The sequence below is a fragment of the Coturnix japonica genome, chromosome 7 (assembly GCF_054131305.1).
Source record: "Coturnix japonica strain WE chromosome 7, WE-NBRP24, whole genome shotgun sequence".
In the NCBI taxonomy this organism is placed as follows: Eukaryota; Metazoa; Chordata; class Aves; order Galliformes; family Phasianidae; genus Coturnix; species Coturnix japonica.
In genome coordinates, this window is record NC_140669.1 from 2,862,901 (window position 1) to 2,881,067 (window position 18,167).

Below are 18,167 nucleotides of genomic sequence, written 5' to 3' on the forward strand. Positions count from 1 at the left end.
AGGCAGCAGCACTGAGTTGGGGTGGCTGACACATCTTCTGTGCTGGGTAGTGCAGCGAGCCTGTCAGGGCACAGGAATTACCTTAATAAACCAACATGACTCCGTAAGTGAAAGGTGGGATCTGCTTTCCTAAAGGCAGGTGGAGGTGATTCCCAGCAGCCACAGCTCCTCCATTCCATTGACATCCTGCCTTCTGATCCTCACCACCTATTTCTACCCCTTGCCTCGTTCCAACAGTCTGAACAACACAGAAACAGACGCCAACAGATTGCAAACAGAAGCAGTTCTATCACAGATTTAGGTCTCCCATCCTCAGTGCTCAGGAACACAAGAAAGGAAAGGGATTCCTCCTGGTGGCACATCTGTGCACTTTGGGGGTAGCTCAGCTCCTCCACAACCGAAGCTTTTTTATTTTTTTAAGGGATTTGCAATAAAAAGGAGGATTCTGCCCCCACCTGGCCTTGCTGGAAAGAACAGCCCAGGAGCAGCCAGACAAGCAGTGGCCACAGAGACAACTCACAGGGCTTTGGGACTGGAGCACAGCACAGGGTGCAGACACTGGAGTGTGGAAACGCCCCATAATCCTGGTTTTGATCCAAATGTGACTGGCAAAAAACCCGAAGCAGTTGTGAACTGGAGCAGCTCTGGCCACGCTCCTCTGTTGGTGGAGTCCAGCTGTGCCATGTGGGAGGAACAGAGCAGGGCTGGCATCTGGTGACAGTGTGGGCAGGACGACCTGCACCTGAAACCTTCCCATCACCAAGAAGCAGAAAAACAACAGCAGCAGTGGTTGTGTCTCCATAAGCCTCTGCCACATCCCAGCCGGTGTTTCTTTCATCACCATTCCTCAAATGCTTTGCACTGACAATGATTCTGTTTCACAGCAGCTGGGAAGCTTTACATCTCACAGCTGCTTTTAAGGCACCGCATTGCCTCCTGCAGAAGCACTGGCAGCACAGGTACATTTCAATGCTGAGGCATGGAGGCGATGAGCAGCACGCAGGGCTCTGGGCAGAGGACGGAGGATGGGAAGTGGGTTTCTGAGGCCTTGCAGAAAAGCTATAGGAACAATTCTACCTCATCCATGCTGTTAGCTGTCAGCAGGCACAGGCAGCACACAAGGGGCAATTCATTGCCATGTCCTTCCAGCAGTCTCAAGTTCTCCCTCATGCACCTGGCAGACGTGCAAAAGAAGCTCTGTGGGGAGAGAAAGTCAAATAAACCAATGTGCTTTGGAAAGCAGCTTTCTCCTTGCCTGTAGATGTGCTCCTAACAACATTCATCCTTCTTTTTAAAGTCTGGATGAAAAATAAGATCTCCAAAGTTCTTATGAGGATCCACGCGTCAAGTCCAAGACTTCACTCACCAGCTTCTCTACTTACAGCATTGTAAATATAACAGCACCTGTAGCACCTCGGAGGAAATGAGATTTGGGTTTGTCCAGTGCTTACAGACAGGAGCACACTGCTTACAGCAACCTGCAACCAACAAGGGCGCCTGGTGCTCCGGTACAATGTTAAAACTTAGCTTAAAGCCTTTCAAAAATAAACACTTCTCAATCTACAAAGCAACTGGATTTACAACCAAGTGCTTTCTAAAGGCACAAGAAAATCCCATGCTGTGCAAAAGTAAAGGCCCATTTACTGACACACACAGGCTCACCCGGAGGATGCTCACTGTCATGGTTTTGTAATTTTGTAATTTTGCTATCAGTATTCCACATCATAACATCATGTAAAGTATGGATACTTCTATTGAATGTGCAGTCCACAGAAGAAGACCACATATTCAATAGAAGTATCCATGACACTCACCCAGCGTTCCAGGCCAGCCAGCACCCACCTCCATGCCCTCACTGAAGGACACACTGCAGCAGGGCTTGCTGCATATATACACAGAGAGAGAAAAAACTGTCAAACCTGCCCTGGAAATGGTACAGGTAATCTAAAATGAAGAGGTAAGTTGTCCATCTTAATACAAACAATAATGTTTATTAGTTGTTTATACAGCTCTAATATGCATCCATCAAGTCATGTTTTAAAGCTATACATACAGGTTACAATGGGGTGCCTCTTGGAATTCAGCAGTACAAGGACCTCGAAAGCAAGTCTTCAGCAGTACCTGTAATCATACTAAGACTTTATTGATGTACAAAGACATTAGACCAAACGTTGCTCTTCCAAGATCTGCATCGCTTTGCATGACCCCAGTACTTCACCTACACACACACACACACACACACAGGGAGAAAAAATGCCTTCCAGTTCTGAACAATGAGGCACAAAGCAAGACAGAACACGGCTAATAACAAGTACTGGCTCCCAAGATGTCACTGATCCAGTACGTTTGCATCTAATTCAACATCACGTTGAAAGATTGTATTAAATACTTGGAAGAAACCAAAGTCCAGGGTGCAATAGCAGCAATGACGTGACTTGCACTTTTAGAAGTGGTGATAGGGTCCGACAGTCAGGATGTTTTAACTTAAAGACAATCAAAGAGAACGCAGCAGTCTTCAGTGTTCACACAGTCAAGAAACAGATAAGCCCAAAAGTAACATGGTATTTTCAAAAGACCAATTCCAGGTCCACATGGGAGATGTTAATGAATAAGGCAATGCTCACTGCAGCAGCTGTGCTCTATGCAGGACATCCAGCTGTTGGCTGCAGAGCTGAAGTGAGGAGTTCAGCAGTGGCAAGCCCTTTTTGTGCGCAGGAATGAAGGTAGAACACTAACAGCATGCAGGAATCAAACCCTTCCAGTTTCCTTCTGTGTGTATTTTCCTGGACTAACAGTGATCTGTAGACTCGTATCAGACAGCAGGCAGAACAGCACAGGAATGCACTCTGCCATTCATCCCGCCGTTGTAATGGAGGCTGCTTGCAGTTATGGCGTGTCTGTAAGCTCAGCGAGCCCCTACCTGTGCATTACTTTTATCTGAGAGCTCAGCACAGGGCTATTCACACAGTGCAGGTGGGGATAGAGCAACAGGTCCAAAATTAACACCAACAGAACAAGCATTCCAGCTCCAGCGCTGCTCACCAGCACATCTCAGGAGCAGCCACATGCCTTATTTGTTTCTTGAAGCAGCTTCAATTTCATCCCATTTGCTTTCTAAGCAGTTACCTGTAACCCCAGCACTCCCAGGGTTGCATTACCAGCGTGGGACGCATGAACACACCACAACAACTCAGTACTTTCTAAAGGAAAAGAACATCCCACCATTGATCCCATTCTCCTTCCTATTTAAAGCCAGCAGACACACTTCTGGCCAAGTGACCTCCCAGCACAAACCTCACCTCCACAGCTTTGCCACCCAGCTCTCCATCTCACATAACGCCCCGACAAGCCCTTAGAACAGCATGGGAGATGGTACATCTGCTCTGAGAAGTTGCCCTACCACACATGCAAAAGGTAGAACACAAATGGTAAAGTTCTGACCAGGAACACCCTGATAGAACTTTGGGGAACGTTGTGCAAGAGAATCCCAACTGAACCTGGCTGTGCTGAATGACTCTATGAAGCTGTAGTTAAATAGTCCTAATAGGATTGCTTGTATTTAAACCACAGAAGTACTCAAGCCAAGACAAGCCAGCCCATAAGTCCTCATTTTAATTCGAAGTAATGACTTTATGTGCTCTGGAATGAAGTTTTATTGCAGTTTCAGAGCTCGCCACAGATTTTATGGATTTCTTTCAAGATCAAATTTGAAGAAAGAGAAGAACAAAATGCATGTGATGAACGTAAATACAACCCTGGATACGTGGTTCATACACACCCACGTGGATGTAACCTCATAGTGAAAACTCCAATTAAAAACCCAGTGAGAATATAAGAGAAATAAAGCACATCATTCACAGCCTGCGTGGTGGGGCCAGGCTGCGAGACGAAAGGTTTTGGCAAAGCACACAGTAACAACAGGGCAGGGCATGCTGAAAGCGCTCAGATCGAGATCTAAAAGGACACAGTTTGAGCTGGGTCACCTACCCCTCCTCTGTCACAAAGTTCTTGCATTTATCAGCCTTTCCGATCTGAGTCGGTTTCTCTTAGCAGAGCACATCATCTCTTTGTAGCAGGAGACTCCTCTGCCCTCCGTGGTGCTTGATACAGGAAACATTTAGACGGGAGTAACACTGAGCTGATGGTGATTTGCAAATAATGAATTACAGCTTCAAGGGAAAGCAGCACTTTCTGTATTAATTCAGAAGCAGACAAGCCTTCCCATTTCCGAAACAAGCTTTAAAAAACCCAACAACCCCCACAGCCAACTTGTGTCTGCTCAGAAGAAATGTGGCCCAAAAGGACACAGGGCTGCATATGGGAATGATCCTCCTATAAATAACAGCCGCCATCCGATGTGAATTTCAAGAACACAAAGGAAAAGTTCACCAGGAAAACCCTGGTAAGGCAAGGGCACCATTTCTGCTTATGACTCTAAGCAACGATGCTAAGCAAGTCAGTGGCAACCTCATCTAACTGTCTGCATTTAGCACGCTCACTGCACTGCACTGACTGACACAACACCAGGGCCACGTGCACAGACCTTGTTCTTTCTCAGAGCCATTCTTCACACCATCACATCGTTCTTATCCCATAATGATCCATGATGCACTGTTTAAAAGCTTAATGCTACATTCATTTGAATTAGCTGAGAAACTACTTGTCAGACACAGTTAGTCTGATGGTAGCAAAGTTAATGTTTTATTAGCCAATTAAAGAGAACTACTTAAATAAGGAGGTTTACAAGACCAAGTATGCTGGGATTCATTTAACTCGGTTCCTTGAGGAAAAATCTGATAGGCAGATAAAGGGATCACATCCTTTCACAAAGAAAACCAGCCGTGTGATACATGGAGAGTGCTGGGAACACAGAGGATAGAAGGTTTCAAGAACCAAAATGTAACGAGACAAAAGTGGGACACAGGAGGGGCAAGAACAGTCATTCACAAACATTCATAGGTACGTATCTATTTTAAGGTGAATGGAAAATCTGGGTCATAACGAAAACCTGATCAGTGCATGAGTTGTAGGCACTTGGGCTGCATAGACTGTAGTAGGTGCCTATCAGATACCAGCACTCACGCCTGGACAGACATCTCCGAACGCACTATTGAATGCATAGGAAAACTGCAGCCCTCCCTGAAGTTAAAAAAAAAGATTTTTAAAAGGGAGGCCGAGCAGAGACACAAACAGACCCAATGTTGGATTTCCCACCTTTCCTCAATTAAAAACCTGTGTGATTTTCAGCTCACAGGAGAAACACTGAGTACAGCCAACGTGCCAACTTCATCATGGCCCAAACCAGAAGCAACACCTTGATTCTCCAACACTGCAGCACGCTGCACTGCTATCTGGTTTGCTGGGGAGGTGCTGCTCTACAGCACAGACCTCCATAACATGCTTTTAAAAGACACCTGCCACTTCCTGTAGGATATCCTAGGGATGAAGGACAAAGGGAAAGCAATCCAGCACAATGCAGAAAGGGGAAACAGATGCAATACAAATCAAGGCCACGACTCGCATTAGGCCTATTGCTTCCAAATAATATCTGTGAGAAGCTGCATGCAGCAGAGATGAAAAGTTAACTCGCAAGGAGTGCATGAAAAGGGTTTCTGTGAGGTCAGGAGTTTGGCTGCTCTTCTCCCTCGTGACCACACTTAAGGACTCCTTCTATTTCATGACTAACTTGAAAAATATCCATGTCATTACTTGAAAGGCAGCATGCACAGGAAAAGACCAACACAGGCAGAACGTCATCATGAGGTACATACATGCACAGCCATCTCAGAACGCGAGCAAACACACTTGCTCTCACAAGGAGCCTCCTGGCAGGCAGGCACTTCCATAGTCTATCACTGTAACAGCAGGTCGCAGCCCTCTGCTGTCATTAGTTTCGCTGCACTTTCGGTGAGATCACAACCACTGCTGGGTGTGTGAGAACCTGGAAGAGCCCCCTCTGCTCACCAAGAGGTGATAACTCTGCCCAGCTACTAAACCCGTCCTCCTTACAGACTGCAAACCTGGTATGTACAAGGAAGGCACGTCTGCCTTTGCTTCCTGAACACTGCTGAAGAATGATACTGACATGTGGTGCTTCAGTAAGCACTGCCAGCTCTGTATTTTAGCTACTGAACCTTTCCTCGCAATGCAACGGCATCAGAAAGAGATAGAAAAGAAGCCTTATGACTCTATGTGATCTATTGGGCACTTTCATAGCTGGGTTAAGGCTGTACAGTTGCCACCCAACTACTTACTTTTCAGATTACAAGCTCAAAAGGAACCCAGACATCGTTTCCACAAGCAGACCTCACGCATGCAGTTACTCCCAGCTCCCTGCTGGGGTCAGCTGCCACTTGCAAGACAGAGATGAAGCAAACCATGCAGTACCGTGCAGGGCACACAAAGCAGCAGTGGCCTGGATACTGAGGGGGGAAGGAGAGTCCGTGTAAATACAAGATGTCTGGTTGCAACATGTGCTACATCTGGTATAAAAATACCACGTTTTCATTATCTTGACACTGTCCTACTAATTGAAGTTAAGGAGTCAGCAGCAAATGCCTCCAAAAAGTAGCCAGACTGAAACTGCTCAGTGGTATTTCCTCCATTAACAGGAAGAACAACTTGTCTTAGAAAACCAACACAAAACCAACACACCGCCTTTACAGATCCAGGCAAGGGCACAGTACTGAGAAGCTATGAATCAAAACATTCTGCAGGCATAAAAGGGAAGACAGAAGACTCACAAACCAGACACGCAGGTTTATAAGCATGTCTGCTTTTTCTTTAGGACTAGAATAAGTACACTGCCATTTTATATACCAGAGCACACAGCGCTTGGATCCCAAAGACACCGTCAGATAAACCGAGAAATCATCTCAGCATGAAACTGTTATTCCTTCAAACATTTGGCAACACACCAGTTACGTACCAATACCTACGTGCATGCACCAGAAACTATGCATGTACACATTAAAACGCCTAACAAAGACAGCAGGTTCCCTAGCCAGTGAGCATCACAGAGATACCAGAAATACATTAAGAAGTTAAACTCTTTATCTGCCTTTGTTAAATACAGATCTTTGAAATCACCTCCCTTCTTTTCCCACGCATTCACAACACGATCCCCAGCGAGGCAGGCAAATGGCAGAGCAGTGCACTGACTACGTTACCCCATAACCAAAGATGAGCACGTTAGAAAGTTCAGTTCAAGCTTGCTCTTTAAAATGTCTTTTCCATCCTTATCAGCTGTATGAGCTAAGAAAGGGAAGGGCGTTTCAAACAAAGTTTTATTTCATTTGACTATACTCTTCCAACACACAACCCCAACATAAAAGCCTACAATTAAGGCTACGTATCCTTTTACAGCACCAGTAATATTTCAAATCATCCAACCGCAGTCCCCCTGAAGAGCCTTCATCCTTTAACACGGTAATTCTGAGCCTCCGTACAGAACAACCAACCCATGAAATACTACAGGAAGAAAAGACAATCCCAGTGTCTGACACTTCCTTATAACTCACCTGCGGACCATGTATGGGAGTTAATATTCACAGCAAGTGCTGCCCTGGAACTTCTGTGGGAACATGATCAATGGGTCACTCACAGCTTTTCAAGTAACATCCTCTACTCCACTCCCCCTCCCCATCCCACCTCCAACCGCTGCATATAGATATACATACATCTGATGCTATCAAAGAAGCGTGCCTCTTCCTCTGACAAACACCGCAGCACACGTTTAGTTTTGTAAGGTTCCACTGGGACTTTTAAATGTACTTTTGTCTCTCCTCTTTGGTTAAGGAAGGGAAAAAAAAAAACAACAACAGACTTCTTCCCTTTATGAGAGCTAAGGGTATTTCTACAAGTCTTGAATCACAAATGAGCACGCGCTGCCAAAAAAGCAAAGCAGTAGCACAGAGCATCGTGTCGTGCACTTGTTGGAATCATCTCATCCAATGCTGATTAAAAGAAAATTTGTTTCAAAACTCTTTGGCAATTTTTTCCTGTTTGCTGATACTGTAATTTGAAGGTGAATCCAGATGCCCCAACCCACTAAGAAAAATCAAACTGAAAAATCACGTGAGAAACAAGCAGCTTTCTTAAGAGAGAACTCGCTTTATAAAGTCGTGGTGAGCCAACTGTCTGATGGACATTACAGCCACACACATCATGAAGGAAAAGAAGCTGCGACACGTCGGCAATGTGAAATATTAGTACTGCTGTCAACATACTGATTCAGCTTCACACACTGCTCTGAACGGATTGCAATTAACCTAAAATTGAGGTATAAATATACACAAATATGTACAGTACACATACAGGAAAATAGTTCTGCATTTGTAACATCAGTAACTTTAAAAATACTGGAAAGTTGATATCTATGCCATTGATTTGTTTGCTAATTTACTGAAATAACGAAGCCACATCTTTGACTAAAGAGGACTACAATGCAAGAATAAAACCCCAAAGCGTAAGTTCTTTCTCTTGCTTCATCTTCCCCACACTCAGCATCAGACTGTTCTCAGTGGCTGAATCTTGGAAGGAAGGCTGATCACCGCTTTTACACGCATCTCCCGAGGAAAACAACCAGGAAAGCAAACTTGAGCCATCAACTGCATCTTTCTTTTTGCTGAACGGTCTGAATTTATGTACATGTGTGTGTGTATCTACGTAGAAAATGAAGTTGAAATCAGTTCATTATAAATACACCTAACCCAGCGATTCTGCCACTGTGAGGGTAACCACGGGTACAGCTTTCTTTTAAGCAATGTCTGTGCAAAGGGGTCATTAAAAATCATCTGATCTTTAGCCTTGACATCATCCATTCGAGTCCTTGGCAGAGTCTGTAAACAAGAGAGAGAATTTGTAAGGAATAAGTGCACTCCTCAGGGTAGCTTCAAAGATGATTAATTCCACAGCACCAACGTATATGAACAATTAAATTCTTCTCGAGATCTCTTAATTCTGACTGAAGGCAGCATTTCCAGAAACACTTTGCCCTTTTCAGGTCTCACTATGCCATCTATGTGTAGAAAACCTCAGCTCTGAAGTTATCTCTAATTATGATTGCTCTTAATAGACCAATGAAAAATGTTAGGCTGTTCCTACATCCATCTTATTTAGGCCTCAGTCACTTAAAACTACACTGCTGAGAGTCAGGACTGCAAGTTTCCTGTAAATGCTGGTTACCAGATCTCTGTTCCCATGTCAGTTTTTGCATTCAGAACACAGTAAGTCCAGCACTGTCACCGAAGGGAAGCAGCTTGTTAGAACTGACAACCGCAGTAAAAATACCAAAAGCACTCAAGACTGCCCTCCTACAGAGGATAACTCTTACCCCTCTCCGGTCAGAGCACAGCACGCTTGAATGTGCCACTGGTGATCCTTAATTGAAGTCAGCTTCAGAAACTGAGAGATTTCGGCCACTGTCATACACTCTTTAACATCCTGCTTGTTAGCAAAGATCAGCAAACCTGCTTTCTTCAAGTCCTTGGGGGAAAGAAGAAAAAAAGACTATTACAGATCTGCCTTTGGAGAGGCAAAAGATGTGGCAGCAAGCTAGTGAGTTGTAAGCCCAAGCAAAAAAACTAGCTTATAAATGCTGCAGGCTCGTCAGCACTTAACTTCTGAAAAGAAAATATTCTGATCTTGTTGATCAGATGTCCAGTTTCTGCCTAAAACTACCAACACCATTCTGTTGCCCTCCATGAGGATCTGGGCACCCTGCATCTCTGCCCTGAGCACAGCATGCACAGTTACATCACCCACCTGTTTCAGAGTCAAGGTCTTCTGCTTTAGCCTTCTCTCACAGAGCACTCCTGCCTGCATACCTGAAGCAGCTGCTCTCCCTGCCTGTGCCTGGCTTTTATACATCCCATGCTTTGACACATCCCACATTTTCACATACGCATACTCCGTGAGATTGATTCTAGTAACCAATTATCAGATGTAGAAGCAGCCCCCCAGCATGCAGCAAGGGCATTTGCATTGCCTGGAGTTCCAGACTTCCTTCGCTTCAAACACAGTTCATTAACAGCTTCTGCACCCTCATTTGCAGATTATGAAACAGAAGATGCAGATTTTGTTTAGCTACTGCAACAGACTAAATAGTACAGCTGAGAAATACTAATGATGACAGCAGAACCGATGGCAACGTTCCCTGTGCTGCATGCAATGCTCTGCCACAAGCAGGCAGGCTGAAGGTGCAGGTCTGGGGCTGCTCCTGCCCTCTACTTTCACAACAGGTTTTGCCCAGCTGGCTGAGTGCTCACCACGCACTGACCTGAGCGGGTGAAACCAAAACCCCACAGACAGCCACAGACCTGCACTGACAGCACAAGGATGGCCCCGAAGGAGAGAAACGAAACCCACAGCGGCAGGACCTTGCAGCAGCCAAGCCTATACAAGTTCACACAACGCCACGGATGAGACAGACCCGCCCGCCTTCTTCCCCACCATCCCAGCTTTCCTGGAAGACACTCATCATGAGTCAGGGTTACTTTGGTAGAATTTCCCCTTTTTGAGCATCACAAAATGCAGTTCCAGACAAAGTACGGTCTGCTTCAAGAAGGTAAATGTAAGGACCACTGAACTGCCTCTGAGCAGAGGAAGAAGCAGCTGCAGTTCAGGTTATCTGGAAGCTGCACATCAGCTGGGCGCTGGCTGAGCTTTACAGCTCCAAGTTCTGCAAAAGAGCTGCCTAAAATCCCCAGCTGATGGAACGACAACAGCAGCATTTTGGGAGGACAGCTGCTCCTCAGAGACATCATCACCTGCCCTCCAGCTCTCAGCTAACTACACCAGCCTCACTAAGAAATTAATTCAGTGACATGTTAAACCCTGTCTGAATTGAAATGCAAAAGGAAAAAAAACCATCAAGACACTGAAGAAAGGTCTTGGTTGTTTCTCCAACGCTTTAGACTGCCATGATCATTCAAAGGCAATATATCTATTTGTATACAGAGATATAGAGAGATATATAGATGCAGTCTTGGGCCTTTCTGCAGTCACCTGCTGAGCAGTGGTTGTAGTTTAAATATAGATAGAATATTTTGGGATATAACGCCATTAATTCTATGCACGTCTTTGTATTCTGACACTTTTAGGTTTGGAAGCTCAGTGTCCTCAGTGTCTGCTCGTACAAACTGACCCCATTTGCATTAAATTTGCTGCTCCTCTTACATATCACAGCAGAAGTTAAGCTTATGTAAGCACATACTCAGTAAACTCCAGCCTCTGGTCCTGCAGCACTTCACGGGTAGATAACTTCCATTACACTGCACTGCTCCTTGGCTTATACAGCACAAGAGCACTCATGAGTCAGAAACAGATAGTCCCACTTTAGACCTAACACAGCGCTCAGCTGGAAAGAAAGTCTTTACAAGTTAGCAAATCATACTCATTCTGGAAGTTCAAGCTGATGTAGGATGAAAACTACTACAGCTTTTTCACACATTTTAATAGCATCATAGAATCACAGAATGGCCTGGGTTGAAAAGGGCCTCACCGATCATGCAGTTTCAACCTTATTGCCATGGGCAGGGTTGCCAACAACCAGACTGGACTTTAATGAAGCACTCAGAAGCTGAAAAGTTATTTTATAAATTCACATGAAATCACTGATCTCCCACAAATGCACCGGGAGTTTCCCAAAAGACAGAGGCTCCAGCAGGAACCAGACAGGTCTGACAGCACTGCCCACAGCCACAAACACAGCTGTTAACATCTCCCCTGGGTTTCAACTGAGCCACGTGTCCTTTCTGGTCTGTCTCCCACCATCAGGCTTAAATGGTGTTCTTAAACAAAGCACTCACAGACCAGTTTCCCGATCCACATCACAGTCACATATTACATCAAAGAAGATAACAGGCTCTACTCACCTCATGTGCTAACATCTTATACAGTTCTTCTTTAGTCACTGAAATTCTCTCTCTGTCTGTGCTGTCCACAACAACTATTACAAACTTGAAAAAGCCAAAAGTTATTAGTCAGCATTTCAAAGAACACACTATTTCCTTCCGGCCACGCATGCTTACACAGAACAGATCATTGCTCCCATCAGATTATTCAGATAGCCAGCAGGATTATCAGGTGTCATCCCAGATACAGAGCCTGGCTGGTTACCCACAGCACTGCCATGCTTTGCACTGAACTGCCTGCAGTTCAGCCAGTGCTTTGATACAAAGCAGCTCTGACACATCTTTTCTGACCTCCATTATCAAGTGAAACATTTATTCTGAGAGTGAGTGCTTGTCAGCATCCCAGATCTGGCTGTACGCCTTGCTTCACATAACTGGGGTAGCACACAGATTGCTCAGATGGCTTGTTGCTTCTGTAAGAAGGTGAAGTATGACAGCTTCCTCCCTTTGTTTCAAGCTCTGACATGAAAGCAGGAGTTTAAGGGATTTAAAAAAAATTAAAAAAACATTACAAATGTCACACTTCAAGGCTATACATGCATATATGTGTCACAGTGCCTTCTAGTGAAGCACAGGGAGACAAAGACTTAAAAAGTTAACCTTTTAAAGAAAACAACACCAACAAAACCACAGCTGTTATCACGTAGGAAATCTTGACTTGAAGCATGATTTTAATCAACTCCAGCATATGTGCTGCAGCTTTGTCACTGAGGTGTTCTCACAACTCTCGGGGTGCTTGGGTGAACCGATCACAGGAGCCTGCAAGACAGAACTCCTGGTTTTGGAGGAAACCACCTGGGACTTCCAGCCTTGCTCATTTTGGGGATACACAGGTTTTGAAGCGCCTGCTATAGACAACCCACTGTTACAGTCTGCAGTAGGAACCTGTAAACATGGGACTATGGATCCCCAGACACAGGGTCCTTAAAGAAGCTACTTTTAAGTATGCTACAAAAGTACAGAAGGGAGGTGTACAACAGCCTGCTGACACCACTTCACAGTCAGAACACAAGCACCCTGGAGGAGCTACAGAACACTCAACATGCAGCCAGTGCAGCTCCCTGAGAGCACACCTGGCACAGGTCTCAGGTAGGCTTTCTCCTTCCTCAGCTGCCATTCATTAGCACAAGGCTTAGGGCCGGGCCACAGCTCTTACCTCAGTGTTGGTGTAGTAGGTGTTCCACGAGGAGCGCAGGGACTCCTGCCCTCCAATATCCCACATCAGAAAGCGCGTGTTGTTAACCACGATCTCTTCCACGTTGCTGCCTATCGTAGGTGAGGTATGCACCACTTCGTTCATTGAGCTGCAGGGAGAAGAGGTCAGCTCCGTCAGACACAGCCAGCACTAAACCTGCTTCTGTGGCACTAAAGCTGATGGTTACTCCAAGGTAGAAAGCTTAATGGGGGAAGTCTAGCCAAAACTCCTAATGCAAAAATAGGGACAAAGTCGGAGGAGAATAAAAATGACAATAGAGGAGGATTCAGTGACCTATTTAACAGTTAAATTACAAAGCTGAGGGAGCGTTTGTCAACAAAATTATTTTATAACTAATTAAACCATAAAGCTGAGGGAAGCATTTGCTTCAGAAAGCGTTTCAAGCAGCCAGCTCTTGTTTTTCCAGGCTGCTTTTGGCACAAGGCAGCACGGAAGTGAGCAGTTGCTTTTCTTCAAGACTATGGTTCAGCCACAAGAATTCCAAGGTTGCAGAAAAACAACTGCTCATCCAGCTCCATCACACACAGGATCAGACAGCACACACACATCCCTCACACCGCAGTTACTTTATGTCCAGGCTTCCTTCTGTCCAGCAAATGGATTCTCAAGCATGGAGATGAATGCTGATTAATTAAAGTTGAGAAATACATTGTTTTAAGAGATACTTAGTGCAGCTCCGACATTAAGGTTGCACATAAAGAGTAACAACCAAGTGTGTATTCAGGACACACTTCAAATTATTTCAACTCTACTGAAAGGGACATTAAAAATAGCCACAAAAGCAGCTGTAAAGGAAAAGGTTAATCATTTTCAAAGAATTCAATGATTTTTTCCTTCTGATCATCATGGCATACTATGTTTCATGACATACTATTTCATTGTTTCATATATAAATATATATATATATACATACACATACTTTTTAAACACTTCAGCAGCTTTCAGTTATAGAGACATCAATTTGAGACCAGTGCTGAGCTATTTACTGACCAGGATAAGTGAGGGATGAAGGGGTAGCCTAATATTGTGAGAAGGAATGGCAGCTTCTCAGTGTCTCAGCACCAAGACGAGGTATTTTCTCATCACATAAATTTGGGGGAAGCTAAGATAGGGGAAAGAGGAAGATCAGAAGGAGAAAGAACAGGAAAATGAAGTTAAGGAAAACAATGGTAACGAGATGCCTCCGGCTCATCTAATATTTCACAACCAAGTTTCAGCAGAGTCCTTTTAATGCTTGGGAAAGGCATTTCACAGCTCCCATTTCCCTGGCTGAACCTGCAGCCTTTCACACTCAAGCTGTCAGCAGCTCTCTGTGTGCAACATGATAGGTGGATTTTCTTTCCTCCTCCCCACTGAAACAAGGTTAGCATGGAGCCTGTCATGGTAAATCTAGGTAACCCGTGACAGAGCTTCATGGCATTTCTAGACAACAGAATGCCAAATCCTACTCAACAAGGAGAGCAGAGTATGAGAATGGAAAGAAAGGAGGTGTCTGTAGGACTGCCACGATCTGCTGGAAGAATCACTGCTCCAAAGTGCTGTGACCCTCCACAACACCAAGCACCTGGCAGTGCACTGAGACACTGCTGCGGTTATCTCTACCTGTTTGTTCCAGAAGTCAAACACTCATTCTTGCTCAGAACACTTATCTGCTATGGAGAAACTGTACAAGGAAAAATACACCGGGCAAAGATTGCTGAAGCAAGAGTCACGCAGGAGGAGCAGATCAGACCCATCCAGAGCAGCCTTCAATAGGAGAGAAGGGGAAGTTCTGCAGTGCCAAAAAGGGTACAGAGGAAAAGGAGGCACGCAGCCATCCACTGTACAAAAGGGAAAAGAAAACACTGAGATGGCAGAAAGAAGAAGATGAAAAGAATCATGAGACATTAGTGGGGGAAGTGAAAAGACACAGACAGCTTTGTAACACAGCAAGGATGGCCCTCAGCAGCAATGGGTACTGTTCTTCAAAAGATTCTGCTTCATTCTGTGACTTTTTTTTAATATCAAAAGCATTTTCTCACCCTCAGTTTGGTAACAACATTGACCTTTATCTTTCTGCTTCCTCCCGTGCAGCTTTGCACATGGCTGGAAACACTGCACAACTTTCACATTTCAGAAAGGCAGAAGCCAGTCACGGTTTGTCAAAAGTAATATTCAACCCTGACACATTTTCAGGTTAGGTTTGGAGCAGGAGTGCTTCCTAGCACCGGGCTGCCTGCTGTGAGAGAAGGCCAATCTGTTCCTGCTATAAAGAGGCCTTGAGCTGCCTGTCCCACCTGCAAGTTCCATGCCTGGGCACAGATCTGCAGCCCTTTATCGAAGCACTGTAGAAAACCATCAATACGGAGCCCATGGAAATCAGCAGCAAGGTATGACAGATACAAGCCAGAAACAGCTCAACAGCAATCGATGCTGCAAAGCTTGCTGGTGGCTCAGACCCAGCTGCGGGGCCCTGTGCTCAGCCCTCCCTGCGCCACCAAGGTGGGCAGGACACAACTTCAGGCAGGGAAAGGTCAGGCTTTGGTGCTTTGCAACACACAAACAATGTCAGTTACACGCTGCAGCATGGACCGGCACAGCAGCATCGTGCTGTGGCTAACCCTCAGCGTAACCCTATTTTACGGAGCTGGCAGACAGCCTGCGCTATGACACCAAGGGCAGCTGTGATCAACTGTAATAGCAACGTAATTTGATAAATACAAGTTCTCAACAAACCCTTATTCACACATCAGGCGGAACACAGGCATTTCCAAACTCCAAACACGGGCTCCGACCCAGCGCCACCTATCCCATAATTTCCAGCAGTGATCTCCAAGTAAAAAGAAACAAGGAAAGCAGTGAAAATAAGCCGAAGCAATGCACACAACACACACCTTGAAATAAATTATGGCTGGCAGTTCATACTTACAATTGATAAAGAATGGTAGTTTTTCCTGCATTATCCAGACCAACAATGATTACTTTGTGCTCTGAAATAAAAACACAACCAGTAAGTCACATTGTTAGCTCTGCTATCACAATGACTGCGTTACAAGGCAAGGTTCACAATGCAGGCGGATTTCCTCAGCCAGCACGTAGCTCTGGTGCTGCATTTAGGACCATACCTAACAGTCTGCCTGTGCTGCTGTCACATTCCCTGTCTGCACACCTGAATGGACAACTTCTAAGGTATCACATTTGGATTTTTTCCTTTGCTAAGCTGCTGGTTCATCCTTTCTAAAGTTTCTGTGCTCCTGCAGATCATAATAGGCTGCATTCTCTATTGACACAATTACAGCATCTCTCCAGAATGCTGATACCAACCAAGCATGCCTTTCCGAGGCCATACGTCACAGCCAGTGATCTTCATACATCTTCATCTCTTTCTGAGCAGCAGTTCAGAAAGCAGCAATGCTGCCTGCAGGAACACCCTGCGACACAGAGTGCTGCTCCTCGAGATACAGAATCACTAAGGTTGGAAAAGACCCCTAAAATCATAGAATCCTACAATGGCCTGGGTTGGAAAGGACCTCAATGATAATTTCAACCCCCTGCTGTGTGCAGGGTCACCAACCAGCAGCCCAGGCTGCCCAGAGCCACATCCAGCCTGGCCTTGAATGCCTGCAGGGATGGGGCATCCACAGCCTCCTTGGGCAACCTGTGAACAGTGCGTCACCACTGGATCACAAGTCCAACCATACAGCCACCACCACCTGCTCCCCATGTCCTCTTTCCCTTTTAGCAGCTTTGGAACCCGGAAAGGAGATTTACTGTGTACATCTGGCAGTCCTCATTCACCCCATTTAGTTCCAGACAAACCAACAGGTACAACAAAAAGAGTTGTGTGCATGCACCTCAGCGCATGCACCTCGGAGCTCAGTGCCAGAACTGCGGAACAGCTTAGGACCTTCCTTCCCATGCAACACAGAAAGAACCTGAGTTCTGCAGGTGGTGTTATCCAGCACATTCACACGTTGTCCAGCACACTCAGACGTCCCAGCAGCCCAGCCAGGCTCCGCACCCCAGAGCCGGGATTGCTGTGGAGACATTCGGGCAAGCGAGGCTCCTCGGTTCCGATTTTACCGCTGCGCTGTGGTTCTGCAGAGCCGCCCCATTCACCCCCATCACACAGCCGGTCCGCTTGGCACAGCCGCACAACGCGGCCGTGCATGGCCGGCACGCTGCGCAGCGCCGAGTCCAAAGGCGCCGCAGGCTCGTCCCGTCGCCCCGTCAAGCCGCCCCGCTCCGAGCACTCATCGGGCCCGGCCCGGCCCTGCCCCGACCGCCCTCCGCAACGGGCCCGGCCCCGCGCGCACCACTCACCCTGGTGGTTGAACAGCCTCCAGATCCTGGTGAAGAGGATCCCCATCCTCGGCCCGCTCCGGCCGCCGCCGCCGCCGCGTTCCTTCCGCACCCGCCGCCAGGGGCTGCCCCGGGGCCGCGGCCGCCTCAGGGCCCGGCCCGGCACCCGGCCTGCGGGACGAGCCCCCCGCGCCGGGCCTGCTCGCGCTGCGCACTGCGGGAACAGCGCCCCCCGAGCGCGGACATCGCCGCCGAGCCGCGCTCCTCCGCCCCGCTCCTCGCAGCGCCTTCCCGCAGCGCCTTCCCGCAGCCCGCCGGCCGGCTCCGATCCGCACCGCGCTCCAAGCGGCCACCGTACGGCACGAGGGGCGGGGAGGACGGGTGGCCGTGCCGGCTGACGGAGGACACGCCTCTCGGCGGCCGTTGGAAAGTGCGGCCTTGTTACGGCCTCACTGCACCTCAGTGTCCTTCAGCGCCACTCAGCGCTTCTCAGTGCCCCTCAGCGCTTCTCATTGCCCCTCAGCGCTTCCATTGCCCCTCAGCACCTTTTAATGCCCCTCAGTGCTTCCATTGCCCCTCAGCGCCTCTTAATGCCCCTCAGCACCTCATAATTCCCCTCAGCTCCTCTTAATGCCCCTCAGCTCCTCTTAATGCCCCTCAGAGCCTCTTAATGCCCCTCAGCGCTTCCATTGCCCCTCAGCACCTCTTAATGCCCCTCAGCACATCTTAATGCCCCTCTGCACCCCTCGCTCCTT

General features: G+C 46.8%; 1 protein-coding gene across 2 annotated transcripts; it reads right to left on the reverse strand.

Moving 5' to 3' along the window:
* Window positions 1-1,971: 1,971 nt before the first annotated feature.
* On the reverse strand, window positions 1,972-17,796 carry ARL5A (ARF like GTPase 5A). 2 transcript variants are annotated; one of them, XM_015869088.3, is made up of 6 exons: window positions 17,434-17,796; window positions 16,040-16,100; window positions 13,072-13,219; window positions 11,877-11,960; window positions 9,335-9,486; window positions 1,972-8,840 (listed from the first exon to the last, which is right to left on the reverse strand). In XM_015869088.3, exons 1-6 carry the CDS (start codon window positions 17,477-17,479, stop codon window positions 8,792-8,794), a joined length of 540 nt encoding a protein of 179 aa, XP_015724574.1. In that variant the 5' UTR covers window positions 17,480-17,796; the 3' UTR covers window positions 1,972-8,791. The 2 variants fall into 2 exon arrangements, with proteins under 2 accessions (XP_015724574.1, XP_085408277.1); XM_085552151.1 differs by lacking the exon at window positions 11,877-11,960 and having other exon boundaries at window positions 7,269-8,840; window positions 17,434-17,746.
* Between the last annotated feature and the right edge of the window lie 371 nt (window positions 17,797-18,167).

Coding starts and splice junctions, on each gene's coding strand:
- ARL5A (XM_015869088.3), bottom strand. CDS start 17,479: ATGGGGATCCTCTTCACCAGGATCTGGAGGCTGTTCAACCACCAGG. Junction 16,101..17,433: donor GAGGCTGTTCAACCACCAGG/GTGAGTGGTGCG, acceptor TTTTTATTTCAG/AGCACAAAGTAATCATTGTT. Junction 13,220..16,039: donor ACTACCATTCTTTATCAATT/GTAAGTATGAAC, acceptor TTCTCCCTGCAG/CTCAATGAACGAAGTGGTGC.